At 32.5% G+C, this 26,924-nt stretch overlaps 1 protein-coding gene across 2 annotated transcripts in view; it reads right to left on the bottom strand.

The window, feature by feature from the left end:
- Positions 1-20,793: 20,793 nt before the first annotated feature.
- LOC124355276 (pleckstrin homology domain-containing family F member 2) overlaps positions 20,794-26,924 on the bottom strand; it is a 41,770-nt gene continuing 35,639 nt past the window's right edge. For both annotated transcript variants that reach the window (XM_046806332.1, XM_046806334.1), the window contains one exon: positions 20,794-21,476. Coding sequence is in view for 1 of the 2 variants with exons in the window: in XM_046806334.1 (XP_046662290.1) it covers positions 21,453-21,476 (24 nt within the window). In the remaining variant the exon portion in view is untranslated. The remainder of the gene's footprint in view (positions 21,477-26,924) is intronic.

The following is a 26,924-nucleotide window of genomic DNA, read 5'->3' as shown; positions in this document are numbered from 1 at the left end:
AAACTTAACTATTTATGAATATACCCCATAAAACCATGTTATTTTAGCATTTGAACCCCCTTAAACGATATAAATTTTTGTTCAGAGAGGATAAGCACTCAGAATACGTTTGATAACGTCAAAATCGGATTTGCCAGGTCGGCATTTAACATTGCCCTTTGAATGTTAAAACTCTGACGTAAATTGTAATGCAATACTTTCAAACATTTTTAAAAACCAATAATTTCAACTTTTTGAAAGATTTAAATAGTCAACGGCATTCTAAAAACGTGGACTTGGTTTGGTTTCACTTATATTGCTTATAGACCAATTAACTTGCATTGGATGTAACGTTATTCAGATACATCATAAAATTTAGTACGACATCAAGTTGTAAACATTTCAGTATTATTTTTAGACTTGTAGTGACAAAAAATATTGTAATCTTTTTCGCTTTAGTAATGTTCAGTAACTAAGACATAGCCATTCATATTCTAGTCTTGAAACCTGTCGCAAAGGTCTATCTAAAACATGTCTACGTAAAACAGTTGTATAAACTATTCACAATTGCTCGAATTTGCTTTATAATGTGTATTTTTTCGGTATATATTGTATGTTATTTTGTGTATATATTGATACCTTAAGAGTATTAAAGTGCGCGTGATTAAAATAATAGTCCTTCCGGCTCAATCGAAAGAAGGTAGATTTTGCGTAAACTGAAAAATTATTAATTTATTTTTATGGGATCTACAAGTACTCAATAAACCCAAAAATCTATTTGGATATACAAAAACATTGTTTTATGAAAAGGTATTAGACGTTTTTTAAGCATTCCAGAACACTTATTATTTGTTCTCTAGCCTTGTAACTAACGGAGTATTGATCTTTGTAAAGTTTTGAATGGCTGCAGTGTTACAATGAAATAGCGTACTCAGCTGGACTGTGAACATAGTCGAGATATTTAATTTATAAAAATCAATTTTTAAAAACCAAGATTCAACTTGTTTTTGGCTTTTTTTTAGAAATTTATATGAAGTACTACCATTAAGGCAATTCCCAATAGGCTTCTTTCAAAATCTACCTAAAAATTAGACAAATACATGGTACTTGTTTTAACTTTAACAAGTTTCGGGGCGAAAGTTTCCATCGTTAGGTGTTTAAAAACAACAAAGTCAACGGAAAGTTAAAACACGTAAAGTAATATTTAATTAAGCAAACATAGATTCATTAATAAAACAGACACGATAGAGAACGTACAGTACACACGTAAACATGAGTAGGGCGTACCGTACGCACACAACTACCCCGTGTTTTAACTCTCTCTCGTCGGACTTCTCTTATTAAACATGTGACGATAAGACTTAATGTAGTTTTAAATCTACGTAAAACAAACATTGAAACTGTTGGTAAAGTAATGTGCCACATTTTTGTCTATAATTACAGTTTCGTGGCTATTACTAATGTGGATTTATCAAAAAAAGTTGTTTAGCAATTAAATTGCTCGACATTACAGAAAATTTTTAATTCCCTGTGTATGATTTGAAGTCGTAAATTAGCATTTTGGACATTAGCGAACGGTACACATCTTGAAACTTTTTATAGATCGAGACGTGTTCAACAACGTATCCCAGGCATCTTTCTACGTCTATCTGTTCTAAGTTTATATTTAATAAAATAATTACACCACCTGTCATGTTCCCACACCCGCGCTATATACGATGTGCAGAATAATCATAAGGTCTTCCCCTGCCAATCTTGCAAATAAGAAAATAAAACTTGGAGAAGATTGTAGGTTAATAGTCCCTACTTATTGATATATTACAAATCTTTGCGCATTGCCTCCCAAAGGAGGGGCGTCCCTTTCAAGTTTTGAGTCTCCTCTACTGATACATGAGCCAGACCTACTGAGCAGGTCGTTTTTACCACAGTTGAAACATAGTTCAGGGTGTTGTTATTTTTGAAAAATTCAGACCTGGGCTACATGAAACCTGGATGAAGTATAACTATGGCCCTTAATGTGACTATAACTATACCCAATTTATATTTAAGTCATTTTTTCCCGTTTTGTAACGATGTAAAAATAACAAAAAGCTAAAATGTATGATTTATATATTTTTTATAGAATTGGACCTCACCGACAAGTTCTGCGTAACTTGGGGCGTCCAAGTTTGTGTAATGTGATAAATAATTTAGTATTTTTTCGCAATTTACTCAGTGAGTCAGCTGTACTGACGGTTATCTTGGTTGTAACCCGGTAAGAACAATGTTAAACCTCCTGCACTTGCACTACCATATTGTAGTTATAAGAGTCTCACTTTAAAGGTGTGATAATTACGCATTCCTTTTTTTAATACTTTTAAAGGTTATTCAAAAATGTTCAACCTTTTTTTCGTACTTAATCGTTAAATTTCCAAAAAGTATAGGCCTACACACACAATTCAAAAATTCTTAAAAGCATGTGAATGCCTATTGATTATATCTTTAAAGTGAGATATTTCCTATTACATTATCATCAAAAATAACGGCGTAAAGTGCATCAAGTTTGAAGTTGTTGTTACGAGGAAAGTCTCAAGGTCTTTTTTACTACAGCTGGCTCTTGAGTTCTTCTGTATACGAGTACATGTGACGTTCTGCGTGTACATCTGCATAAATATAAATATAAATACCCGTAATATAAACGTTGGATTTCGGATTGTGGATCAACTTCAACAATACGTAAGGCTTTGTGGTCATTTAATAAATCTTTATTTGTTATAAATATTTCTTTAATCTGCCCTACTGGAATTCCAAATATACCAGGATACCCGGATACCAGGATACCAAGCGTAATTAAAGGATGATACTGACTATAGATTTGGTAATGTAGCACAAAGAGGTTTTCGGATATAAGACAAATGTTTAGTGAATGTTCAATAAAGTACACATACTATAGAAGTATATTTTATTATTTCCAAATTTTAAATACACATTTGTATTCTGCCTATTGTAATAAAAAGCTTCACTTAATAATTAACATTTTTAGCCATTTATATAAAAGTCAGCACACAGTAAAAATCCAATGTTTTAGGTACCTACGTCATGAATCCATATTTTTATTTTTTTTTTGAAAAATTAAAGACATTCAAAAAGTCTATTAAACACTTTTTTATAAAATATCAAATAACCCTTTACATTGACAAAACTTTCTGGAAATTAAAAATCCTACAAAGTTGTCTTCAAAAAATAAATTATTCAACGAAATTATTTAATATAGAAGCAATAGTTAAGTGCAGGCTATAACCAAGCATGAGATTGACACAATATATAGTGTACCCAATTGTATCACACTTTTATTGTACATACTACCAGTATTAGCATACATAGTACAATGTTCTGCCTAGCGAACGCTAAGATACTCTGAAAACAACAGAGTTCTCCCTTGGGCACCTCTCACATCACCTTTGACCTTTCCTCTGTCTGTTAGATTGAGTACTTGTTGAATATTCGGTGTCCCATTGCTTACAGAATACACGTACGTGTTTACTATTGCTGTTAATGAACTGGGGCGGCTAGTTGTCATTCAATACTTGTAACGAAACAATACCTGGTTTTAACGGTCAATAAAGGTTTGATTTTTAGTACTTATTTCAAAAGAACTGTAGGCTATATTTATTTTTATACTGAGTATTAATAGTTCATATTACAGAGAGATGCTTGCATTTATATCGAAGTACAGGGGGTGTACACTACCAAATATACAGGGTGGTTATAAATTATTGTACACATTTTAAGATTGAATAAATAAATAACCAATCAACTTAAAAACATGGAAATTGTTTTATTAAATAGAAATTTAAAACAGTTTTATTACCAATGAAGGACAAAAAGATTACTGTTACTCATACTTTTACAAGGAAACTAAACTAACTAATTCCACGTGCTCTCCGAGGTTTCCACGCAAAGTTTGTAGTCTAAATTCAACCTCACACCATGTGTTTCTGAGCATTGCTGGAGTTATGCTTCCAATAACCTCTCGAACTCTATTCTTGAGTTCCTCAATATCTTGAACTTTTTGGCGAAGACTCTGTCCTTGACATAGCCCCACAAAAAAGTCTAAGGGTGTAATGTCTGGGGAACGTGGAGGCCAAGGAATTGGACCATCCCGTCCAATCCAAAGACCAGGAAACGTGTCATTTAGGTAGTCATGTACTATCTTACCCCAGTGTGGAGGGGCACCATCTTGCTGCCAGTAAACATTTGGTTGTCTATGCTCAATTTGCGGTATTGCAAAAAGTTCAAGCATGTCGAGGTATACCTCTTTAGTGACTGTCGGTTCTGCGAAGAAAAAGGGTCCTATCACTTCATCTATAGCCAATGCACACCAAACGTTTATTTTAGGGCTGTCTCTTTCTTGTTCTCGAACATTATGAGGATTTTCAGTACCCCAAATCCTACAATTGTGTCTATTCACCTTACCAGAAACATGAAAGGTTGCTTCATCAGAAAAAATTACTTTTTTCAAGAAATTGCTTTCTCCAATGTTTATTGTTTGTTCTTCGAAGTCAAGTAATCTAACAGCAAAATCGTAGCGCCGAGGTTTATCGTTAGGTTTTAGTTCATGTAATAACTGAATTTTGTATGGATGGAGCTTAAGGTGTTTGTGCAAAATTTTTAAGACTGTTGATCGAGGTAATCCTAATTCCAAACTTGCACGCCGAGTAGACTTACTAGGGCTCCTCGTAAACAATTCTCTTACTTGATCAACAATAGCTTCAGAAACTGGAGGTCTACCAGCACCTTTTCTATGTTGGACACTTCCCGTCTGTTCAAACTGCCTATACCAGCGTTTTATAGAATTGTTACTCGGAGGATTGCGGCCATACTCTAAACGAAACCTTCTTTGAATAGTTATTACAGATCTGCATTCATGAAACCAAAGAACACACACCTTTATTTTTCTTGCACACTAGCCATTTTGATACTGAGGTTAGTTTAGTGTTTGTTTAGTCAACTGTAATTAACAGCTGGTGTGGAAAGATCCATTGTTGACCAGCTGACTATGTCACAACACAAGTCATTAAGAAGAATCATACCTTACACCCACAGTTTAAGTGACATTTTTAAACTACTTTTTATAATTATTGTAATGTGTACGATTATTAATTTTCAGTCAGTATATAAAACTGTTTTAAATTTACAATTTAATAAAACAATTCCCATGTTTTTAAGTTGATTGGTTATTTATTTATTCAATCTTAAAATGTGTACAATAATTTATAACCACCCTGTATATTAATTTCAGAGTTAATAATAATTTATTATTACACTGACGTCAGATGATGGCGTCTTGAACGTGACGACTATTGCTGACATAGGCGCATTTATAGACACTAGCAGTTACCCGCGGCTTCGCACACAATGTAGTCGGTTTTGCACGTGTATGAGCACTTCTGGTACAAGTGAATTATACTTCCGAAACCAATGTTTCAGATCAATGTTGCCACGAACAATGAACTACGTCAAACAAGTTATATTTATGGCCATTGTAATTTACTACTTTCTTAGTGTGTTTTGTTCCATACTTAACCTCCTCAGCCCTGAAGAAATGTGTTGCTTTTTATTTTATTTTTCATGTGATTTATGTTTAAATATATTTAGGAAACGACCAAAAATAATGAAAAACTATTTGTTATTCAACAACCTGTACAACCTAATGTCTCCTATTAATAGGATACATTTGGACCCAAACTACCAAAGAGTGATTAAACTGTATGGAAAATAAAAGAACTCTTATTTTTAAAATACTGTTTATTAGGATACATAATTTGTTATTGAAAATATCTTTAAATGGAGTTGAATTATATTTCAACTAAACAGTATCCAACCGTGTTATGACTAAAGCAGATATACATTATTCTAAATTATAGGTCGCCTAATCTTTACAAATTAGTAAAATTGTTATAGTTATGGGTAAACTCACATGTTTTAGGAAGTAACTTAATATTATGAAATAAACTAAAACAGTTGATTTTTATCTCTTAACCAAACAATAAACTGGAACAAAATGAAAATAGGCACAGCTCATGATGTATATTTAGCAGTTCTTGTTTTCTTGGATGTACAAGTAAACGTTGCATGCTGAGCACTTTATTCTTGCTTATATGCTGAACGACTTGGTAGCCGACAACGGTTCTTCGTTGCAAGTGTCAACATTTCTGGTAAGTGTAACCTATGCTTGGTCCGCAGTACATCTGGAGGATGGCTTATCTTCTGACTCTCCTTAGGTTCCGTAGGTGAGGCAGAGTGCATATTCTTCCCTGAACTGCACCAAGTCTGTTCAAGTTCATTTTGGTCTCGTCTGTATTGAACCCAGCCAACCAATTTGGAATCTTCTGGTTGGGCCAAGTCCGTGTCTTCAGTAGGGTCCTTATCTGGCACAAAGGTAGGAACAGTGTCCAGATCGTCTTCGTCATCAGAGGCATCAATCTCGCTGACGTTTCCATCAGACATTCCCACAAGGTCTTCAAATTGCTGCGAATCATCCGTAAAAAATAGAATTCTTCGTTAAAATGTTATAGCCTAGCTATTATATATTTATAGCTACTGGTCCATAATTTCCTTCATGAAATATATGACTTTTTAACATATTTTCACAACGAATACCTGCCTAAAATGTAACAGAAAACGTAACAAACAAAATAACATCTCACAGGGAAAATTGAGACTGACTCCGAATGTCTCCTGGACGCGACATACAAGTTTCTAGGCTTGCATAACAAAACTCAATTACAGTAAATCGACAGCGAATACATTTATGTATACCACATGCCTTTAAGATATCTAAACAAATGTTGAATTAATTTTCACTGTAACATTAAAACTTAGGCAGTAATTCAGACCACTGAAGGGACATTATTACGGTCCCTGGGATGAACATAGATAGGCCTATTCTTATTTCGAAAATCCATCCAGGCTACGCCCCACTAGTGTCTATAGCAGTTTAAAATCCCATCTTGGTCTCTAGAGTCGCGAAATATTAATTAAAAGAGCTTAAATGTAATTAACTGTTCTGTGAAAACATTGTTTATAACAGTAAGACAGTATATTTAATTAATTTAACCACTATTTTATATTTGTTTACATTTACATATATAGTAAACAACACTTGATAGTAACAACACTTATTACTTCAACATGGTAGCAACATGAGCAAACCAATTTATTTATTCTGGATTTCCTTAATAAATGTTAATAAATAAATCCTTAAAAAACCCAATAAAATACCTTTGTGGGACGGCATATTTACAGTAGCTGAAGGAACAAAAACGAAGGGACTAGGCATTAGCATGATTCAACAAACAATTCGCTCCGTGACTACAATTTGGGGAAACAAGCGAGCGCAGTGAGGACGAGATTATAACAAGTGGAATCACAAGCAATACACGATACACTAAATGTAATTTTCATGATGAAAATTGTCGAGGAGACATCGCATCTATTTCTCTCTGATTAGGTATATAAATACAGAACTGATATAAATCCTAGATTGGACCAAGGAAATAGTATCATATAGCGAACATATGGATTGGGAAGCAAGAACATGTGCTTTACTGTTTCATGTATCATCTTTACAAATAGAAGACAACTGAAATAATGTAATGATTGACATTTGTTAGTTTTATTGATGTTATTTTATTTTTTTATTTTCAATAACAATATCTATATCCATACTAATTAGAAAACGGTCCTGTTTAGAATCCTACCTTATTACAAAATTATATATTTAAATATATTGTTTCTCGGGTCAAAATAGCAAACCCGATTTTGTGTTGAGAAATTACTTTTAACTTAAGTGCAAAACCTGAAATAAGAATTACTCGCAATTTTACTTAACGTCTGGTCTCTTTAATTTCGAATACTCAATAACTAATGCAAGATATATGACTAATTCCATTGTTCAAATATTGTAGGATTCTATCGTATTACAATATAAATGCTTCATTTAGAAAGCTATGAACTTCCACTTTGGATTTCCTTTAGATTGGTCTAAACTAGTTCAAGTGTTACTGAAATCGTGGGAGCTATTCAATCAGATACACGGAACGTTGCATAGACAGTGTGGGCGAAGTGCGAGTATGTGCTAGTTTATCATAATCGGTATACGTTATTCAAACATGTCAGTCCTGATGACAATACTGTTCAATTGGACAGAGAATAATTAACACAGCAGGACTCAGGAGATTGGACAGTAATAGCAACCATTAATAATGAATAGAGATACGATAACATAGCATGCGTTCTGCGAGGTCGGGCCTGTCGCTGTCTACATTATAGTATACCGTCCAGAGACAGTCTCATCTCATCATCGCATGACCTCATTTCGTACAGTCTCATTTTCTATACGAACTTAAGCAATAGTGCTGCAGAACCAGATTGTCACATCAGAGATATTTGAATAGTTCTATAAATAGATTTATTCGAAGCCTACTGCGATCAGGATTAATTTCGAATTGAATTCATTGTAATGGCTACCATGGAGATTACGTGCGAGTTAGAACTGTACAAGTTTACAACGTTTTGTATGAATTCTTGCATATTTACGAGGGCATGAAATATGTAGACCAAATAAGGTATAGCTTTGACTATGTATCAGCCTATGAGAAGATTTGAATCTAATGATTAAATTGTACAGTAATCCCGATAACCGTGCGGGAAGCGCTATGACTCTTTTAAAGGCCGGGGCACATACCCGCACCGTGCCTGACGTGTGTCGGCCGTCATACGGTCAAAGAATTGCAGCGCAGTTTTCAATCTGCAAGTCCACACACCGTCGTGGTCCGCACCGTGCCCGCACCGTCACCGAAAAGTGAAGTTTCAATTTTGTCGGGCACGGTGCGGGTATGTGTGTCCCGGACCTTTACAAGTCTTCATAATAATGTTGCGTGATGAATAATCTCTCGCTTGAATACGAATGCGATCTAGCGGAATAAATAAGAAACCGTTTCAAATAGTTTTCGTCGTTCCCACTAGATAGCAGTTGTTTTTTAATTATATCTTTCAGACTCAATTGACCATATTCAGTCCGTATGAAGGTATTTAATTAGTTGTTCACGTAATCAGCTGTTTCTATTTCTGTTTGTGTCTTGAATATAGGATGTAACCTCACTTATACGTTACCGGTTGCCTTGATTTTAAACGTTTTGTTGCGTTTACCGTGAGTAAATAAACGTGGCTGTTTGTATAATTGCTGATTACGTAAAATGGCACGAGAAAGACTTAGGCCTACAGACGGACTTTTGGCTAAGACGCTCCTCTAAAACTTACTGCTCGGCATTTTTCCGCCATCATCCCTACATCATCCGCTACAGATAAGGACAAGCCGAAAAGAGCAGGCCACATGTGCAGCGGCGCCGGGACACGATATTCCAGCGCTCCTTCCCAGTAATTTATTTCCCTCCGTATATCTATATTTGAGCTGTATTTTTCAAATGTATAACACATTTACGTTTTGTAGTGGTTGTAAATTGTTATTTTTCTTGACAACTAGTAACAAAGTCTCTGAAACATGTGGCTTTTCTGGTGATAAATCCTTATGATTTGTTAAATGGTCATTACATCAATCTTCAAACACATATAAAAATTATATAATCCATGCATACACGTTCAAATATACTTAAGTTAGCATAAAACTAAAAAAACGTTACATTCTTGGAACTTTTAAACAGAGTGAGATTGTTATGATATTTAACATTAACGTTTTAACACGCCGTCATTTTGGACTGTATCGAGAAAAATAACTGCACTTTTTAGCCTATATACTGATAGAGCACTAAAAATATAAAATATGATCGAAATTGCAACATGCATGCATGATATCTTTTAGTAAGACTAAGGGGCCCAGCTTATTCCTTTACGTAGTACCTAATGTTTCTGTTGTGCATAGTTTTGGTGAAAGGTATCTTTTTCTAGGTGGCATTACAATGTAAGGGATTATTTGCCCATAACTTTTGCTAGTGTCGTCATAGAGATGTTTTGTTCACGTCATTGTTTCCATTGAATAGACCTTTAAAATGACATGTCTCAAGATAAGAGTGTGTCTCGTTAAGAGTGTTCTGTTTGGTAAACTTTTTCTCTCATTAGATGATTTTCAGAAGAAGTTTTGCTTTTTAACCACCAGAGTTTTAGTGTTTTCTCCAAACTCTTCAAACCTCACACATAGGTCTTTTAGTCCCACCTATGTATTCTCTACTTCTAGTACTTGTTACATTGTAAACTTCAGTTTTGAATCCTATGAACCATTTTTTGCACTTTACATTTTGTTCCAAACACTGTTGTGATGTTTTTATCTTCTCTTCTAATTTTTCCTATCAGAAATCATATTTTACAAAAGTTTTGCACTTGGATTGAAACATAAACAAAACTTTATTTAAAAGTATCCTCGAAACGTAGTATTATACTTTTTTGTAACATATAACGATGTCAAAAAACCTATTACCCTTTCAATACGTATACTTTTATATTCTTTGTGCCCTTTTAAATTCTGGTTGCCTTGGACTGTTTTTCAACTTGTCTAAGGAAAAACTGATAAGAGAGGAGGACCTGGCTTTGAAAAAGGCTCTGGAATGGTTTGAAGCCAACTTATTACTTGTTAATGATAAAAAAACCGAAAAAATAATATTTTCTTTAAATTATACAATTTATAAAGATGTTAAACCTGTTAAGTTATTAGGATAGTACCTGTTTAGTTATCTGGATAGTAGACTGGGTTGGGACCATCATATCAAACAATTATGTAAGAAGTTGTCAAGAGCTGTCTATCTATTACGTAAATTAAAAAATGTATTACCTTAAACATGCTAGTTTCAAATTATTATGCTTTTTTTACCCACATTTAAGATATGGAATAACATTGTGAGGCAATAGTAGTGGTGTACAAAAAGTTTTTAAATGGCAGAAAAAGGCATTGAGAGCTATTAAGAATGTACGTGAAAGAGAAACATGTGTACCAATTTTTAACGAACTAAAAATAATGACAATTTCAAATTTGTATGTTTATTGTTGTTTAGTGAATGTCAAAGCATCATTATGTAATTCTTTAACTAGAAAGGAAATTCATTGTTATTTTACCATATTCTAGATTTACCTAGTGTCAAACTTGAAAAAAGTAACAGTAGCCACTTATATATGAAAATTAAGCTGTTTAATAAATTACTGGGAACAGCTTGGTCTGTAACTATAAAAAGATTTTAAATAGTAGTGGAAAGATGGTTAAAAGAGTATGTATTTTATTCTGTTGATAGTTTTTTAGCCTGTGATACTAGCACTACAAATTTTTAACTACATTGATATATTGTTTTTTTTATTTTATTAATTTCTGTTTGTGTATTAAGTGTATGTATGTGTTATTGTTATCATAGTTTTAGTATAGATTATTTATATATTTATTTAATTATTATAACTACATTGTTACCTGTTATCACCTTATAGGTAACTACAGAGTATTTGACAACATTACTGTCCTTTAGACAGAGATTTATATTTATATTAAGAAAATGTTAATTGTAAATCTGACTTTGTCAATTGCACAATGCGTTTAAAGACAATAAAAATTCTTGATTCTTGATTCACTTATTTATGACAAACAAAATTGATGTTATTCAAATTCAAAATTGAATAAGATCTGATTCTAATGTGTTAAATTAATATTGTGTAGTATACATTGTGTATGAGTACCAGCTCTTAGCTCTTTTAACAAGAGTATGCTACTCTTGACACCTTCTTTAACATATTATTGATGGTATGATTGAAAATTTAGATAGTTACTGTCAATTTTAACAAAATCATGAATGCAATATTGAATATATTATAGAATTAATTAAAAAGGCTAAAAATTATCAGATTACTTTTTTTGGAACAAATAGGGTTGTCTCACTTAAGTAATCCAAGTGCTTAGGTATTTACTTGTATTTTTATAGGATTGCCAAATTTTTTTTTTTTTTTTTTACTAATAGCGAATTTGTAAAAGTACATTTTGTCAAATTTCCAAGGTGCAAAAAATATTAACATATGAACTTATTATATAACAAAAAATGAAATGTGAAAAACAGAAAAGTTAGTGTTGTTTTTTTTTCAGGTCGAGAGAGCGATTTGTGTAATCAGGTCATTGAGTGAAAGAACCCATTAAATGCTATCAGAGTGTGACAAACAGGTTATCACAGTCAGTGTTGATTATTCACAGTCTGCATTCTGTTTCTGAAAATCTCCTAGTTAATCCAACTGTGTTACTTCTTACAGGCAAGTAAAGATTCAAACATAGTACCGGTATATATTTTGTTCTGTAACAAGGTGAAATTTGCTGCCCTCGACTACCCATAGTGTCTGTTAGTTCATCTGGGAATATTTATACAAATCATCACAGATAAATTAATGTGTATTAATTAATTGTACTTTCTCAATGTTGGGCACCGTTAGTATAAAAATGGTAATTTTCTGAAGAGGGCATACATTAAAAATCAACACAAATTTTTGGCTCGAGAATTTGTACATGTTGAGTGCTATACATGCTTACGTGCTGTGCATGACATTTAACACAATATTATTAGTTCAACATCTTGTAATTAACAATATTTTTCTCTAAAACAGTTTTCAAGATATTGTGTATACGTAAATCCCATAAGAATAAACTAGGTAGAAGTACACCACACTATGTGTTGTACTAACACACTTTATTGAGGTTGCATGCAAAATTTCAAGGCTAAAACTCATTTCATTCTTGAGGTGTTCTGCCGACATCTACCTACTTCTTCCAACTGAACTGGAAGGACTATTCAGAATATTCAGGAATGATAATTAATTGAAGCAGAGAGAAATGAGTCCTTTGCTTATGGTAGAGGGAAATGGTTTGGGAGTCTAAAAATATATGCATATTAAACATGAAACTACTGGAGGGTTCACTTCTGGCTGGTTCAATATCACTTCCAGTTAAACCCACACTGGGCACAGTAAAAGCAGTGTCACTTAAATCTGGACAGCTTTATTGATGTCCAGGAGCAGCACATCACTAACCGCAAATGTCGAGATTCGGGGGTGCAAGAGTCGATAGGTCTAGTCTACTGCAGGAGATGACTGTTGGAGTTACCTAAGAGTCAAATGTTCTTGCTAGCCTAGACATAACGGCGTGCCATCCCCTGCCTGCTTTGACCTTAGTTCAGAGCTGGTTTCCCTTTTTCCAAGGGAACATGACTGAGATTAATGCCCTAAAATCGGCCCCTACTCCCAAACTTACCTATCCAGAATACTCCGTCACTCCGGAAGCAGTGCAAAGGTCCTTTTAGACTAGGTGCAATTTCTAAGCTTCTTGTCCTAAGAGAACAAAAGAAACCACATTGCACTGTCCTGAAAGAACCCACAACACTGCTTCAGGCATGATAGGTAAGGTTGTGGGTTGGGGCCGCCTCCTGTAGAGATCGTATGAGGAGGAATACTGTCTCGAACATATCACCTTGGAAGAAGGAGAGACTAGCTTCTACCTAACCTCTTCCAGTAGACTGAGGAAGCTATGTTGCCTGATGTTTAGGCTTTATAAAGCCTTTTAACATTAAGACAGCCCACCCACTCCAACGGTCATTCTCCGCAGTAAACAAGACATGTGGCATAGCATTCCAAGATATTATACTGGATATTATAGCTGCGAAATTTACCTTATATGAAATTTAATTAACCAACCAATTAACTGTACAATACTTTGCATCCAAATTTTGAAAAAAACATATGAGAAAAAAACTTTCAAAAACCTAAAAATTGTCTTATTTTTGTCATTTTTTTACTTTGTTTTTTTGTTTATACCAAAATGTAATCTACTTTCGTAAAAAACCTCAACATTTTTTAAAGCTTAAGATAAGAAGTGGTATTTCGGGAGTTAAAAATAAGAACTACTGAAATAAATACTTGAATGTTGCAATTTATTTCTCTCCAGAATCTATAAGAATGGATTTTATAAAAATAAAACTGTACAATTCAGTAAATGTTAGGAAATGTAGTGACACTCTTTACCATATAAGAATGTCATTTAGATTATCAACATAGCTTAACACTAAATAGCCGATAACACGTTTACAACTTTTTAACCTTGAATCAGAAGAAAGTCCCAATAAATTCCATTTTTGTTAAATAAATAACAAACTCATTAATTCTTATGCAGAACACAAAATATATACATATTACATAAACTATCAGTAGTATAGTGTACGTTCATACTACAGCAAATTTTGTGTGTCTTTTAAGTTAAAACATCACCTTGTAAAACATTTATGGAATTTAATGATTAAAGTTAACCCTCTCCAGGTCAGAATGATAACACTTTTTTATGACAAAGGAGAGTAGGCAGATCTGAGCCAGTTGGTCTAAAATGTGACCGAGCCATGGAACCGCCACAAGGGTTGTGACTGAGAGAGGGTTAAAGTACTTCTGATTCATCATTTCATTTTTAACATCTTCGAGGATTATTCTGCAATTATTTTTTGTTGTTGAGTGGTTAATAGAAATTCTTGTAAATGACTAAAACATTCCATGGACTGCAAGAATTAGCAAAAAATTAAAGTTATATCAAATATCTACAGCTAGTATCACAAAATTTTAACGATTTAGCAAAATCTAAAGGATACTCGAAGAAAAAATTTAATTACCATAGTTTGGCAATGAAGTGAATAATTTCTAAAATTACACCAACTAAAGTTTGGTGACATCAACATGTTCAATACAAATAAAAGTGAAGAATTGCAAATTTAAAAATTACAGCACCACATTTTGAGCTCATTCTGACATAAGTCACGATACAAGTTTATTTTAATCCAAGTTTTAACCCTTTTAGTGCTACAACATTGTTGTGGTGATTGAGCAATTTATTTGAAAAAGTAAAGATTACTGTAGAAAATTGTATGTATTTTTCATACAATAAACCACAGTTATTTAACGGTACCAATTTCTGATATTTTATTGTTACAGAAGCCTCAATTTTGATTTTCATACTTCATTTCTCCATGAACTTACCTAAATAGTTCTTGTCAAATAAAGAAAAAGATGTAGTTAACTCCTTGACTGCAGATCTACACTGAATGATCCTATATTCTAACACATTACGGTGGCTGCTGCACTGTATTGCCCAAATAAATTGTTTCTTTCCTCTATAAACTGTCCACAGAAGTTGGATGAAATGGCCGTCACTCAGGTAAGACAAAGTGATAATCTCGACCATATTGAAATAACAACTGTAAAATGTATGGTCATTTTAGGTTATGTTTGAAATGTGCGGAGATCTGAGGATGTTCTACTGGAGGCATGTTTTATAAATACTGTTCTGAAACCTGCTGCTGCAGTGCTTCGTCGGTGTCCCTCGCTTGCGCACTGTCTACCTTCATCTGTTAGCAAGCAATACACGCAACTACGGAAAAAGTCAAGTGACTGTGAAGTACATACTGTAGTTTCTTTTCTTGGTGGTAAAGGCGTGAAAGCAATTGAAATTCACTAACAGAATTGTGAAGTATATGGAAAAACAATATGTGTGATGGAATGGCATTCAAATGGGTAAGAACTTTACAAGTGACCAAATGCTGTTCATGACGAGAATTGAAGTGAACAACCCTCAATGATCACTTGCCCTATAAGTTGGTGCAGAAAGTTAATGGGAGTGAAAATTAACAGATATTTCACAATCTCTTCGTTATCAGAAGTTTCCTAAATTTTCAAGAAATATTCTCTATGACATTTTTATTGATAAACACATTTATCTGTGTGACAATGTCCGTCCACATGCGACAAAACGAACTCAAGATCTCATCACAGCATTTTGCTAGGAACATTTTGATGATCCACCTAACAACCCCGGTATAGCGTCCATCAGAAGAAGCATTTTGAAGGTCAGCACCGCATCAACCACATAGCGTAAAAATAATCACGTTCAGTCGCTGTTAAATCAGGCGGCAATCTTCTATGACAATATTATACAAAACGTTGTTCGATTATGATAAGTGCATTAATATTGATGGACATTATGTAGAAAAGTAGGCTTTTGTAAAGTTATAGGCTTTCATATCAAAATAACATTGTTAGAAAAAGCTTACTTGAGTTTTTTATATATCAAAACGATACTCACTTAGAAAACATGCTTTGTACAGGCAATCTTTGATGGTGGCTAATTTACACAGAAAGATACAAATCATGGTCCCATGATTAGTTACTAGGAAACTTTTTAGTGGTAAATTGCGTTGTCTACAACTAGTTTCAAGAGACAAAATGGCTGCTTGAGCCGGATGGCAGAAGACAGCTGTTTCACAATGAAATGTGTCACCAGCTGCCAACCTCATTAAACGTAATAATGACGGCTAAATCTGGTTAGCAGTTGTATTTTCTATGCAAAATTATAAAAAAAATTGTATTTTTCTGATCTGTCCCACACTCTATTAACGTTATACTAAACTAATGTCAATGTAGTTCATAAAAAACTGGCTTTTATTCCAGTGTATAGTAGATAAATAAATGAGTTTTTAAAGTCGGTGATGACCACCTATCCAAAAGCATCAATCTTGTCCACATAAGCCAATGGCCTAGGTATTGAGACAGCTCCTAACAATCCAGACCATCACACTGTCATGACATTGTTTAAACTGTTGAGTTTTGTTGGTCATTATCCAAGAAGTTCAAAAGATGTTTGTATATATTTTTCCTATTTGGAACAAAAACTGTGGCTAATACGAAGATATTTTTTATTTCTATATGTTTAACACAGTGCAAAGTATTTCATATTTCCTTTCCACATTCTATCCCGAACAAAACAATATGAGAATATCTCTTTAAAGAAGAATTTACTAACTTTTTACTCAGAACAAACCATTTTTGGCTGATTGAGCTAGCTTTTTTAGTATTTTAGAATACACAATGTTGTATCATCAAAAGGGTTAATATAATTCAGATTAATATCACTTTCCTCTATCCAATGATACTGATGGAAAATATACAAGGTAAACTTATTAGTCATTGGTTCCTTAATACTTCAAGGCAACACATGTTGATTGTACAAATGCAAAACAAATAATTAAACAAACAACACAAAATTTAATATTTCCAATAAGTATTTATCAAGAGTACCCAATTCTGACTGAGGCTGTGTACCTATTCTATCAGAAACATAGAATTTTAGTTTATTTTGTACAAATTTTCTTGAATATTCTTAAGTATTGCTTATCTATTGGCAAAATTCAACAACATTAAATTATATTTCATTTAAACACATACATTACGTTTAACCCAACCACATTTTCTCAAGTGTATATTACATTCAAGTCGAGCTTGAAAATTGATGTGGTGTAAAAATTAAGGCAAGAAAAACAAAACTTAGTATTTTTCTACATTCAACATTTTTGGTTATAACATTTTGTGAAGTGTTATTTACATCAACTTTGGAAAGGGTAGCAATTATAAGTACCTGATAAGTACGTACAAATACCAGGAACTGTTTCCATACAAAAATATGTTAAATGAGTTTTGTCAAAACTAGTAAAAAAATAAATTAATAAATTATTTAGGTTTTATTATGATATTTATAATAGAGTTTCAAGTTAAATAAATATTTATGGATAATTAAACTAAACTCTTCTTAATAATAACCAAATCTAAACAAGATGAAACTAATTCCCTATTATTTTAACTAGAAAAATAAATATCATAATAATTATTGAATAATGACGGAATATAGAATATCTAATAAGTAATAAATTAAGTTAAAGAAGAAACGTTAGTTTATTGACACTACTTGATACATATCAGGTTTATAATAAACTTCCTCCAACTACAATTACATATTTTATAACACATAAGTCGATCAACAAAGGAAAATACAGTTGCATCGGACAAATTACAAGACTTCTTCTTATTACAAGTATCTATCTTGTAGTAAACTTAACAAACTGTACACAAAATCTGTCTCAAAAATAATTTTATTTAATAATTAAGGTGTTCATGTATTCTATAAGAAATCTATAACATGCTAATATATTAGTATCGATGTATCATTATTTATACGAGCATTTTCTTAATTGACAATTAATTTTAATTAATATAACATTAGATTCATAACATAGGCCACTATTATTATGAAAAATGTATAAAGTGAGATAAAATTTTGTTATACATATTACCAAATATTAAATGATTGAAGATGTTTATCATGAAATAAAAATGTACTAAAGGTAGTTTACTAATCAAAAGTAAAACTATTATACTCTACCAAAGTAATATTATGCAAAACCAAATAAAATTTTCAATATGGGGGACATGTCAATTAATTAAACAGGAATCTCATGGCAAATTCCAAAGTTTTGTGACTGAATAACAAAATTACATTTTGTCATTTTTTAAATTGTAAAGAAATATATTTCTGTTATACTACCAATTGAAAAATAAGGATAATCGTATAGTACTTATTTGTATTATAATGCGTTGATTATAAATTTAGTTACATGAACAGGTATAAAAAACTAATACTCAATTTGTTTGCTAACTAACTTAGGATTTATTCAATAGTTGTACAAGACATTCCATTACAAGCCTGGACTATGGCAAATAAACTGTTGTTCAATGCACTCAGGTCTGAGATATATTATTTAAGCTTCGCTTGAGTTATAGAAGATGAGTTTTTGGCAGAACCATCAGTATTAAAATTATTTGAGATGTTACTTTGCAATATTAATGACAGCAAAGCCAAACAACCAGGCTTGCATTGTTGTCTCATAATACAGTGTTGAATACAGAACATTTTCAGAAAAAAAAAACCAATCAAGACTTGAAACTAAAAAAATCTTTTAAAAACTGATTAATTTTTATAAGTCATCTGTATTTGTTTTAAGATATTTTATTTGAAGTTTAAGCTGGTTTAAAAATGTTTATTCACATTAACTAATTTAATATAACTGCAATTTAATATTATGATATGCAGAAATGGATCATATCAAATTACAGCAAGAAGCCAAAAATGCAATTAATGATAGGGAAGTATATAATAATTACCTGACCATTTTTCCCATCCTCTCAACAAAACCTAAGTAAGGGATTCCCATAACTCGCTATCGACTTTATGTTGGAAAATACAATTTTTTACTCACTGAAACACTGAGAACAAAGTAAGGCTTCTATATGTGAGTTTCTACAACTCCCATATAACACTGGGTGTTCAGACAGACTCGATTAGCAATATTGCTATTATTGCCAATATGCTAATATTGTTATTATTGCCAATAATGTTGTTCAATGCTAGCTTAGCAAACTAGCAATTATTATAATTGAGGCAGTAGCTGTAAAAATGGCCTTTAAGCCAAAATGTACATTTTAAAAAACTGACTGTAAAGATTTTCAACTGCTTTAGCACCAACCCCCAAAGTTGTTACATGGAACATTAATGCTATTCCAGTCCCAATACACAAAACTACCCAGTTTAAAAAATAATTTTCTTATAACAGCCAATATTTTTTTCAATTAATTACCAATAGCGTGGAAGCAGATTCCAACATTAAGTTTTTCAAAAGAGTCATTAAAGAATTTTTGTTGGAAAATGAAATATATACATTTGATGATTTTAGGCCGGATTCACCAGGAACTTGTTAACAGTGTACATATTGATTCCATGAAGTGCCATACTTAAAATTATTTTGAAAATTTAGTAAAATTGTAAGATTAAATTAATTTATATTAGTATTTGGTTGTCTTATCTATTTGACAAGCCTTATAACATTGTAACGTGTTCTCTTGGGCTAATAAAGAATTTCATTTCATTTCTTTTATTTGAAACTGTTTACCACTTTCACTCCTACTATATTTTAACGTGTCAACTAACATTAATTTTTATACTATTGATTAAAACATTTTCAAACTTAATAAAAAATTTACAACTCACATTTGGTTGTAAACACAAGATAGCTAAACTAGCCTTAAAAACTGAAAATCTTTGTTCTGTGGAAAAACGGCCTAAATCCCACTTCAAATAAACACGTTTCTCGGTAAAAAATAGATACAAATGAAACTTTGCAGACAGACACCAACAGACATATTTGGAAGCAAATAGAGCATTCTCCGCAAAAAGGGTCATGGCACCAAGTACCTTTCTGCAGCTATCGCCTCAATTACATTGGCTACATAGCTATCACAATATTATAAAAGAATCATTAGAGACTTGGGGTTATTTCTAGTTCCAACAAAAGTGCTGATAAAACATATGGAAGGATAGTAGTCAAAGTAGCTTTAGAATTTAAAGGAATTAGCCTCTCCTTCTGATAAAAAAACATTTAAACGTTAGGTTAGAAGTACTCATAATAGTCCTAACTTGACTTGGTACAATAAAGAGCTAATTCATTCATTCAATGATCATTTTTTGTATAAATAGCCTCTACCTTCCTCTCTACTCCTGCATTAGAGATATTCAAAGGTTTTTTTTTTTTGGAAGAAAGTGGAAAGAAATTTAAGTAAAATGTAATATATTTGTAAGAATTTAATCAATGTCAATTCAGCGTAAAAAGACATTGATTACAGAAAGAAAACGTCAAACTATTTGAATCCAAAACATCTTTACGGAATCTGCACTGTATTTTTTAATATTTTCTTAGAGAAGTCCTTTAATTAGGTTACTGTGAAGAGAATAGTCACATAAAACGTTCAAGTTTTACGTACAAAAGTACTTACTGATAATCTAATACATAAATTCTAGCCACAACGCTTAGAACAAACAAGCACCCCTTGTCAGTTTTTATTTAAATTTTGGGTAAGTAAGGTATTCAAGTATCAAGATTGGAATAGAACATGTAAATATAATTTATTGAAATACAAATCTATATTTTTAATAGGCCTATTCTTATTTCCATAGAATACTTGGTGTACTCTCATTTCTTAATGGCAACTGTTCAAACAATTGGAAGCCTCAAATGTTACATATTGAATAGTAACTTACGTTCTCAATTTTCCCAACCGTGTGGTACTTTTAAATGAATCACTACTGATATGTAAATAGAGTCTATAATTAACAATAATATATGTATATACAAATAACAATATACAGTACAATTAACATCAAAAAGGCCGTTTCTGGCAATGTACTTTGGAATCCAACAGTGAATTCAATACGATTAGGTACTTATATGGAAATTACCTTAAAAGATTGTTTACACTAATATATTATTATTATCTATGTTCATGGAAATATAACAGCCTGCATTCTCTCGCTAAGCAGAGCCATTGATTATGAAATAAAAACTCAACATAGCCTTATTATAGTCTGCTACGATGAAAGAAAATCACTGTTGTGAGTCCAGAGATTATGGCAGCTGCGATTTCAGCAAGTTTTATTTCACAGTCAACCCAGGCTGGTCTATACATTAGTTAGTTACTAGACAGTGATGAGTTGCTTGGCAACGATGCAATGTTCAGTCCACACAGCGTTGCGGCGTACACCAACATTAGGTGGTTCCGTAGAACATCGGCTGCAACAAACGTATGACTTCAGTAACATATCGGCTCAAGGTAGTACATAGCATGATGAACAGTATTTAGTAAAAATAATATTGATATTATTTTAGTATTACAAGAAAATAACTATGTTCACTCTTGGAGCTGCGGTGTTTAAATGTCAGAATGATTAGTGTTAGAGTAAGCTGACATACATGTTGTAAGATTCTAGTCTGTCTAAATTATGGATATTTTCCAAGTAAATATACATAATAGGAAACACAATTTATCCCCGATATGTGTATATATATATATATATATATATATATATATATATATATATACATATCTTCAATAAGAATAGAAAAAATAGAAGAAAAGAACATAAAAATTCTCTATATTTTGTCTTAAGACATTTTCAAGAGATATAGGTAAAAAAATATATTTATATAAATATGCCACTTTTCACATAACTACTATCAATTTCACACACACACGTCACACATGTGCACATGTCATAGCATAACACATGTTTTTGTATTAAGCTAACAAACACTTTAGTACCCATTCATCATAGAAAGAAGATTTCAGTTATCACATATTGTTTGTGCTGCCAGAATGCCGCCAGTGAGAATTACAGAATACTTATTCTACATGGCACGATCCTGTTACCTAGAGCTTCTCACAGCAAGGTATAAAGTAACGATGCATGGCAGTTATCACATATTGTTTGTGCTGCCAGAATGCCGCCAGTGAGAATTACAGAATACTTATTCTACATGGCACGATCCTGTTACCTAGAGCTTCTCACAGCAAGGTATAAAGTAACGATGCATGGCAGTTATCACATATTGTTTGTGCTGCCAGAATGCCGCCAGTGAGAATTACAGAATACTTATTCTACATGGCACGATCCTGTTACCTAGAGCTTCTCACAGCAAGGTATAAAGTAACGATGCATGGCAGTTATCACATATTGTTTGTTCTGCCAGAATGCCGCCAGTGAGAATTACAGAATACTTATTCTACATGGCACGATCCTGTTACCTAGAGCTTCTCACAGCAAGGTATAAAGTAACGATGCATGGCAGTTATCACATATTGTCTGTGCTGCCAGAATGCCGCCAGTGAGAATTACAGAATACTTATTCTACATGGCACGATCCTGTTACCTAGAGCTTCTCACAGCAAGATATAAAGTAACGATGCATGGCAAGAAAGTAAGTACTATGGTGTCACAACACTGCCCCAACATTATCACAGCAAACTCAAACGTTATAAATCTATCTCTTCGCAACATGACTGTGTGATGCAAACGGTTGTTTGAAGATAATGTTCTTTAACATGTTCACGATGACAGCTTATTACCTGACTTTTATTTGCAGTCGAATTTTTCAATAACAATATCAAAAAACCGTATCATCAGTTTTTTTTACGTTAAACGTTTAAGTCTAACAAAAAATGTATGTAGGCATGGCAACTGTGCAAACAAAATTATTTAAATATGTTTTTCAATGTTGCTCCATAGATCCCAAAGGGATATATAAAAAATTATTGTACTTAAAAAATTAAGAAATTTTACACGATAGTCTAAGGTTATTATTTAAACATGAGATCACATTTAATATGATCTGCCACCAAGACAGGCAAACAATAGAAACGCAATAAAGAAATGCATAGCAACGTGTACCTCAACAGTGTGTACCGATTGGGTACACAACGGCAGTTGTGAAAGATCGCATGTACCCGATGGGGTACATGTCGTTGTGAATATGTTTAAAAAAAATTGAGCTCCAAAAACTGTCTAGGAATATTTTTTGATAAAGGTCTAACCTGGAGCTATCTTGTTTGTAAGGTTTGTGCTAAAGTCACTTTAATTATCTATATATTTTTTAACCCTAGAACTGGCATGCGTTTCAGCCTCAACTGGCACAGCTTTTTAACCCCTTGTGCAGAGTTGAACAAAACATAAACTGCAAAATCAGTTACTACTCAAATCTATAGTTTATTATAAAAGAAATAAAAATTGGGTTTTATCTTCACATTTATGGATGTATGGTGCTCCAAACTTAAAACTTCTTAACATTAAAAAATCCAAAATATCAAGATTCTTATGATCAAGAAAATGTCAACTTATAATACAAAACAAAAACAACGTAAAACTAAACAGACCAGAATCCAACTGACTTGAACAGTCACAGATGTACAAATTGTATGGCACATCAGACATCTTTGCTGATTATTATGATATAACTTTTATTACGATTTAGATGAAGATTGTTCGATAGATGACATAATTAGAAGATGATGTTTAATGCACTGCAAATTACAACTCTGCCCGTTCACAGTGGGAAATGATGAGTCGTAAATTACGACTGCAAGTTCCAAGGTTAAACTAGCAAATTTCTGTCCTCCAAGTCTTAATTCACATGTTGTTTATAGAGGAAGTTTGGAAAGATTGTACCGAAGACAACACAAAACAAGACTTAATATTCAAAATAAGGTCCTTAATTCACTGGATAGATAAATTACGAAAAGCTGTGTAGGAACATTTTTTTGACACATTTTTCTCATCCTCAATTCATTGGTCAAAACTTGATGTGAGTCAAATTTAACCCTTTCCGAGCCAATGACGTTACTAGCGCTAAAAGCCAACGACGTCCACTGATGCAAAATCAATTTTTTCTTTATATATATTATTTAAAAGCATTTCTGGGTAACAAACTTAGTAAAAACTGTTAAACAAGGTTCATTTAAACAAGGGACAACCGTTCGTGTCTATTTTGAAGGTCACGGCTCTTGTTCGAGCGACAAAATAGCGGGCGGCCAGATGATCATAGGCTCCCGCAGAGCCAACGATGTATATTGACGCGCACTCAGTCTGCCTGTAGCCTTCCGTGAGGTTAGATGTTTATTCGCCCTTCCATTTTCGATCCGCGTATTTCTCTTTTCAATTTTGATGTTAATCAATATTTTTAATCAATGTACAGTGTATTTTATGTATTATTATCATGATGTAGGGCTTTATTGTCAAGTTTTTTTTTTAGTTTCATTGCTTTTATTTAATTTGTATATATAAATATTCTTTATATTTTCTCTAAATAAAGATTACTATATGCTTGTTTTTTGTAAAATATTACAATAATTGTGTTCAACTATTGTTAATTTTTTATATGAACACATAGAATGTCAAAATTATATATATTATATTATGTCAACCGACAATCTGAATGCACAAGATCCTGGATTCAGTTTACATTCTCATCGGTTCTTGAAGATAAAGGCCTTCTGCTTCGTAGTTCATCTTCAATCGACTCCCTTCTTTCTGAAAATACTTTAAACCACTGAAAAATCTGGGCTCTTGATAAAACACTATCTCTGTAGGCCTGCTGAAGTTTAGTAAGAGTTTCCGTTGCACTGTCCCCAAGTGTAAAACAAAACATGATAGCACACTGTTGCTCGAAATTGAAGTCACTCGATTTTAGAACACAATATAAAAAACTGTTTAAAAAAAACAATCGCTACGCACAACCAAATGACATGAGCGAGGTCATACTTGTACTGAAGGTGAATTACATGTTCCTCTACCAATCCTCCAAACCCACCAAATTCATTGTTGCCAGATCAAACGTGACATTGCCAATCTCATTACTTAATTTACATACCTCGCATATTGAATAGTGTATAAACAGCATGCATTTTTTAGTAATTGTTTATTTGATTCCTACAAAAAAAAATAAGGATGGTAATTTGGAAAATACAATTTTTTAGGAGCTTTACTTTAAAAATGGCGGCTTCCTAAGAACTTTAAGTGTAAATATCTTTAAAAATCCATATAGTATTCATCATTTCAAACAAAAATAGTCATATAAACATCTCGTAGATTGAGAAATGGTTGTTTAGCCACTAGCCCCTATTTTGTATTTTTTTATTAAATTATGATTATTTATAAAAATAGATAAACCAAATTTGGCACATAAATTTTAATAAATAAGGGAAATATTAAAAAAATAATTTTGTTATTTTTTTGAATATTAACAAAATAGTGTCTATTGAAAACTTTTAAACAACAACAAAAATCAGTATAGTTATATAAAAAAATGGACTAGAAACCAACTATTTGAGCAATTTCATTATAATTCCAACGGTATAAGTAAGCATGATCACTTAAAAGATATGCTTGCACAAGCCAGGAGCGACAAACAAATGATAACCCTCAACTGTGACATGTTTGGCATTCCTTGCTTGTGCAAGCGTATCTTACAAGTGGTCATGCTCGCTTATGCGTTGACAGATTTCTTTGAGAAAAGTACCATTATAATTGTTATAAAAATTAAAAAATAATCAACATCTTGTAATTTTTTATAACTGATTATCCCAAACAGATGATACTTTTCAACTGACAAAATCTTTGTTGCTCTTGGCTTGTGCAAGCATACCTATAAAGTGATCGAGCTTGCTTATATGTTGACAGATTTCGTTGCAAAAGGTACCGTTGGAATTGTTATAAAACTCACTAAGTAGATGTTGTCTTCTGAATTTTTTATAACTACACTGGGTTTACTGCTATTTGACTTTAAAAATTGTCAACAGCCACCATTTTGTTAATATTAATGAAAATCAGATTATTTTTTACTCTCTTATGCATTACTCATGTGCGAAGTTTGGTATTTGTAGCTTTATTAGTTCTAGAGATATTATATTTTTTATAAAAAATGGCGGCTAGCAGCTAAACGAGACATTTCTCGACCTATGTTTATACAACATTTTTTGTTTGAAATGATGAGTACTATCACCCACAGAAGATTGTCGCACCCTTTTGTGAACACCCTGTATATACATATACGACAAAGTATAAATACTTATAATCCCTTAATGGCTTTTAAAAATTTGCTAAAATTGACAAATGTGTCTATATTTTTGTTTATTTATTACACATTTTTAAGATAAGAAAGGCAAAAAAGTTTATAAAAAAACTTAATCTTAGATTAGTCATTAGAAAAAGTTTGCTTCTTTTATGTTTTTATTGTTTTCTTAATGGTTGGCAAAGGTTAGACTTATTCATATACAATACATGGTACACATTATCTACCCCAATATACCAATTTTATTCATTTTTTCAGTGTGAAGCAAGGTGCCCTACGTCACACTTGCTACACTTGTAGCGTCAGTGTTTGGTAATATCATCTAAATGTGCACAATAGAAGCAAAACAATGTAGCCACACCATCTACTGGCACAGTAGCTAACTAAGTAGTATTGTTTAATTACCATTTAGCCACTAAGTAGACTATCAATCGCAAATATCAGGATATTTTTGCGTGATGAGATAACGCGCAACAACCATTTGCAGTAAATATCTTGTATTGAGATAATTCATCAATAGGCTTTAAAGGGTTAACGCTCTGACTGATAATGCGGCAATAGATAGCGTTGGTAATTTTTCATTTTCAATATTGACTTACAATAGTTTTTAGCACCACT

Source organism: Homalodisca vitripennis, chromosome 2, assembly GCF_021130785.1.
Source record: "Homalodisca vitripennis isolate AUS2020 chromosome 2, UT_GWSS_2.1, whole genome shotgun sequence".
NCBI classification, from domain to species: domain Eukaryota; kingdom Metazoa; phylum Arthropoda; class Insecta; order Hemiptera; family Cicadellidae; genus Homalodisca; species Homalodisca vitripennis.
Note: the sequence above shows the minus strand (reverse complement) of the source record. Positions and strands in the feature narration are given on the sequence as shown.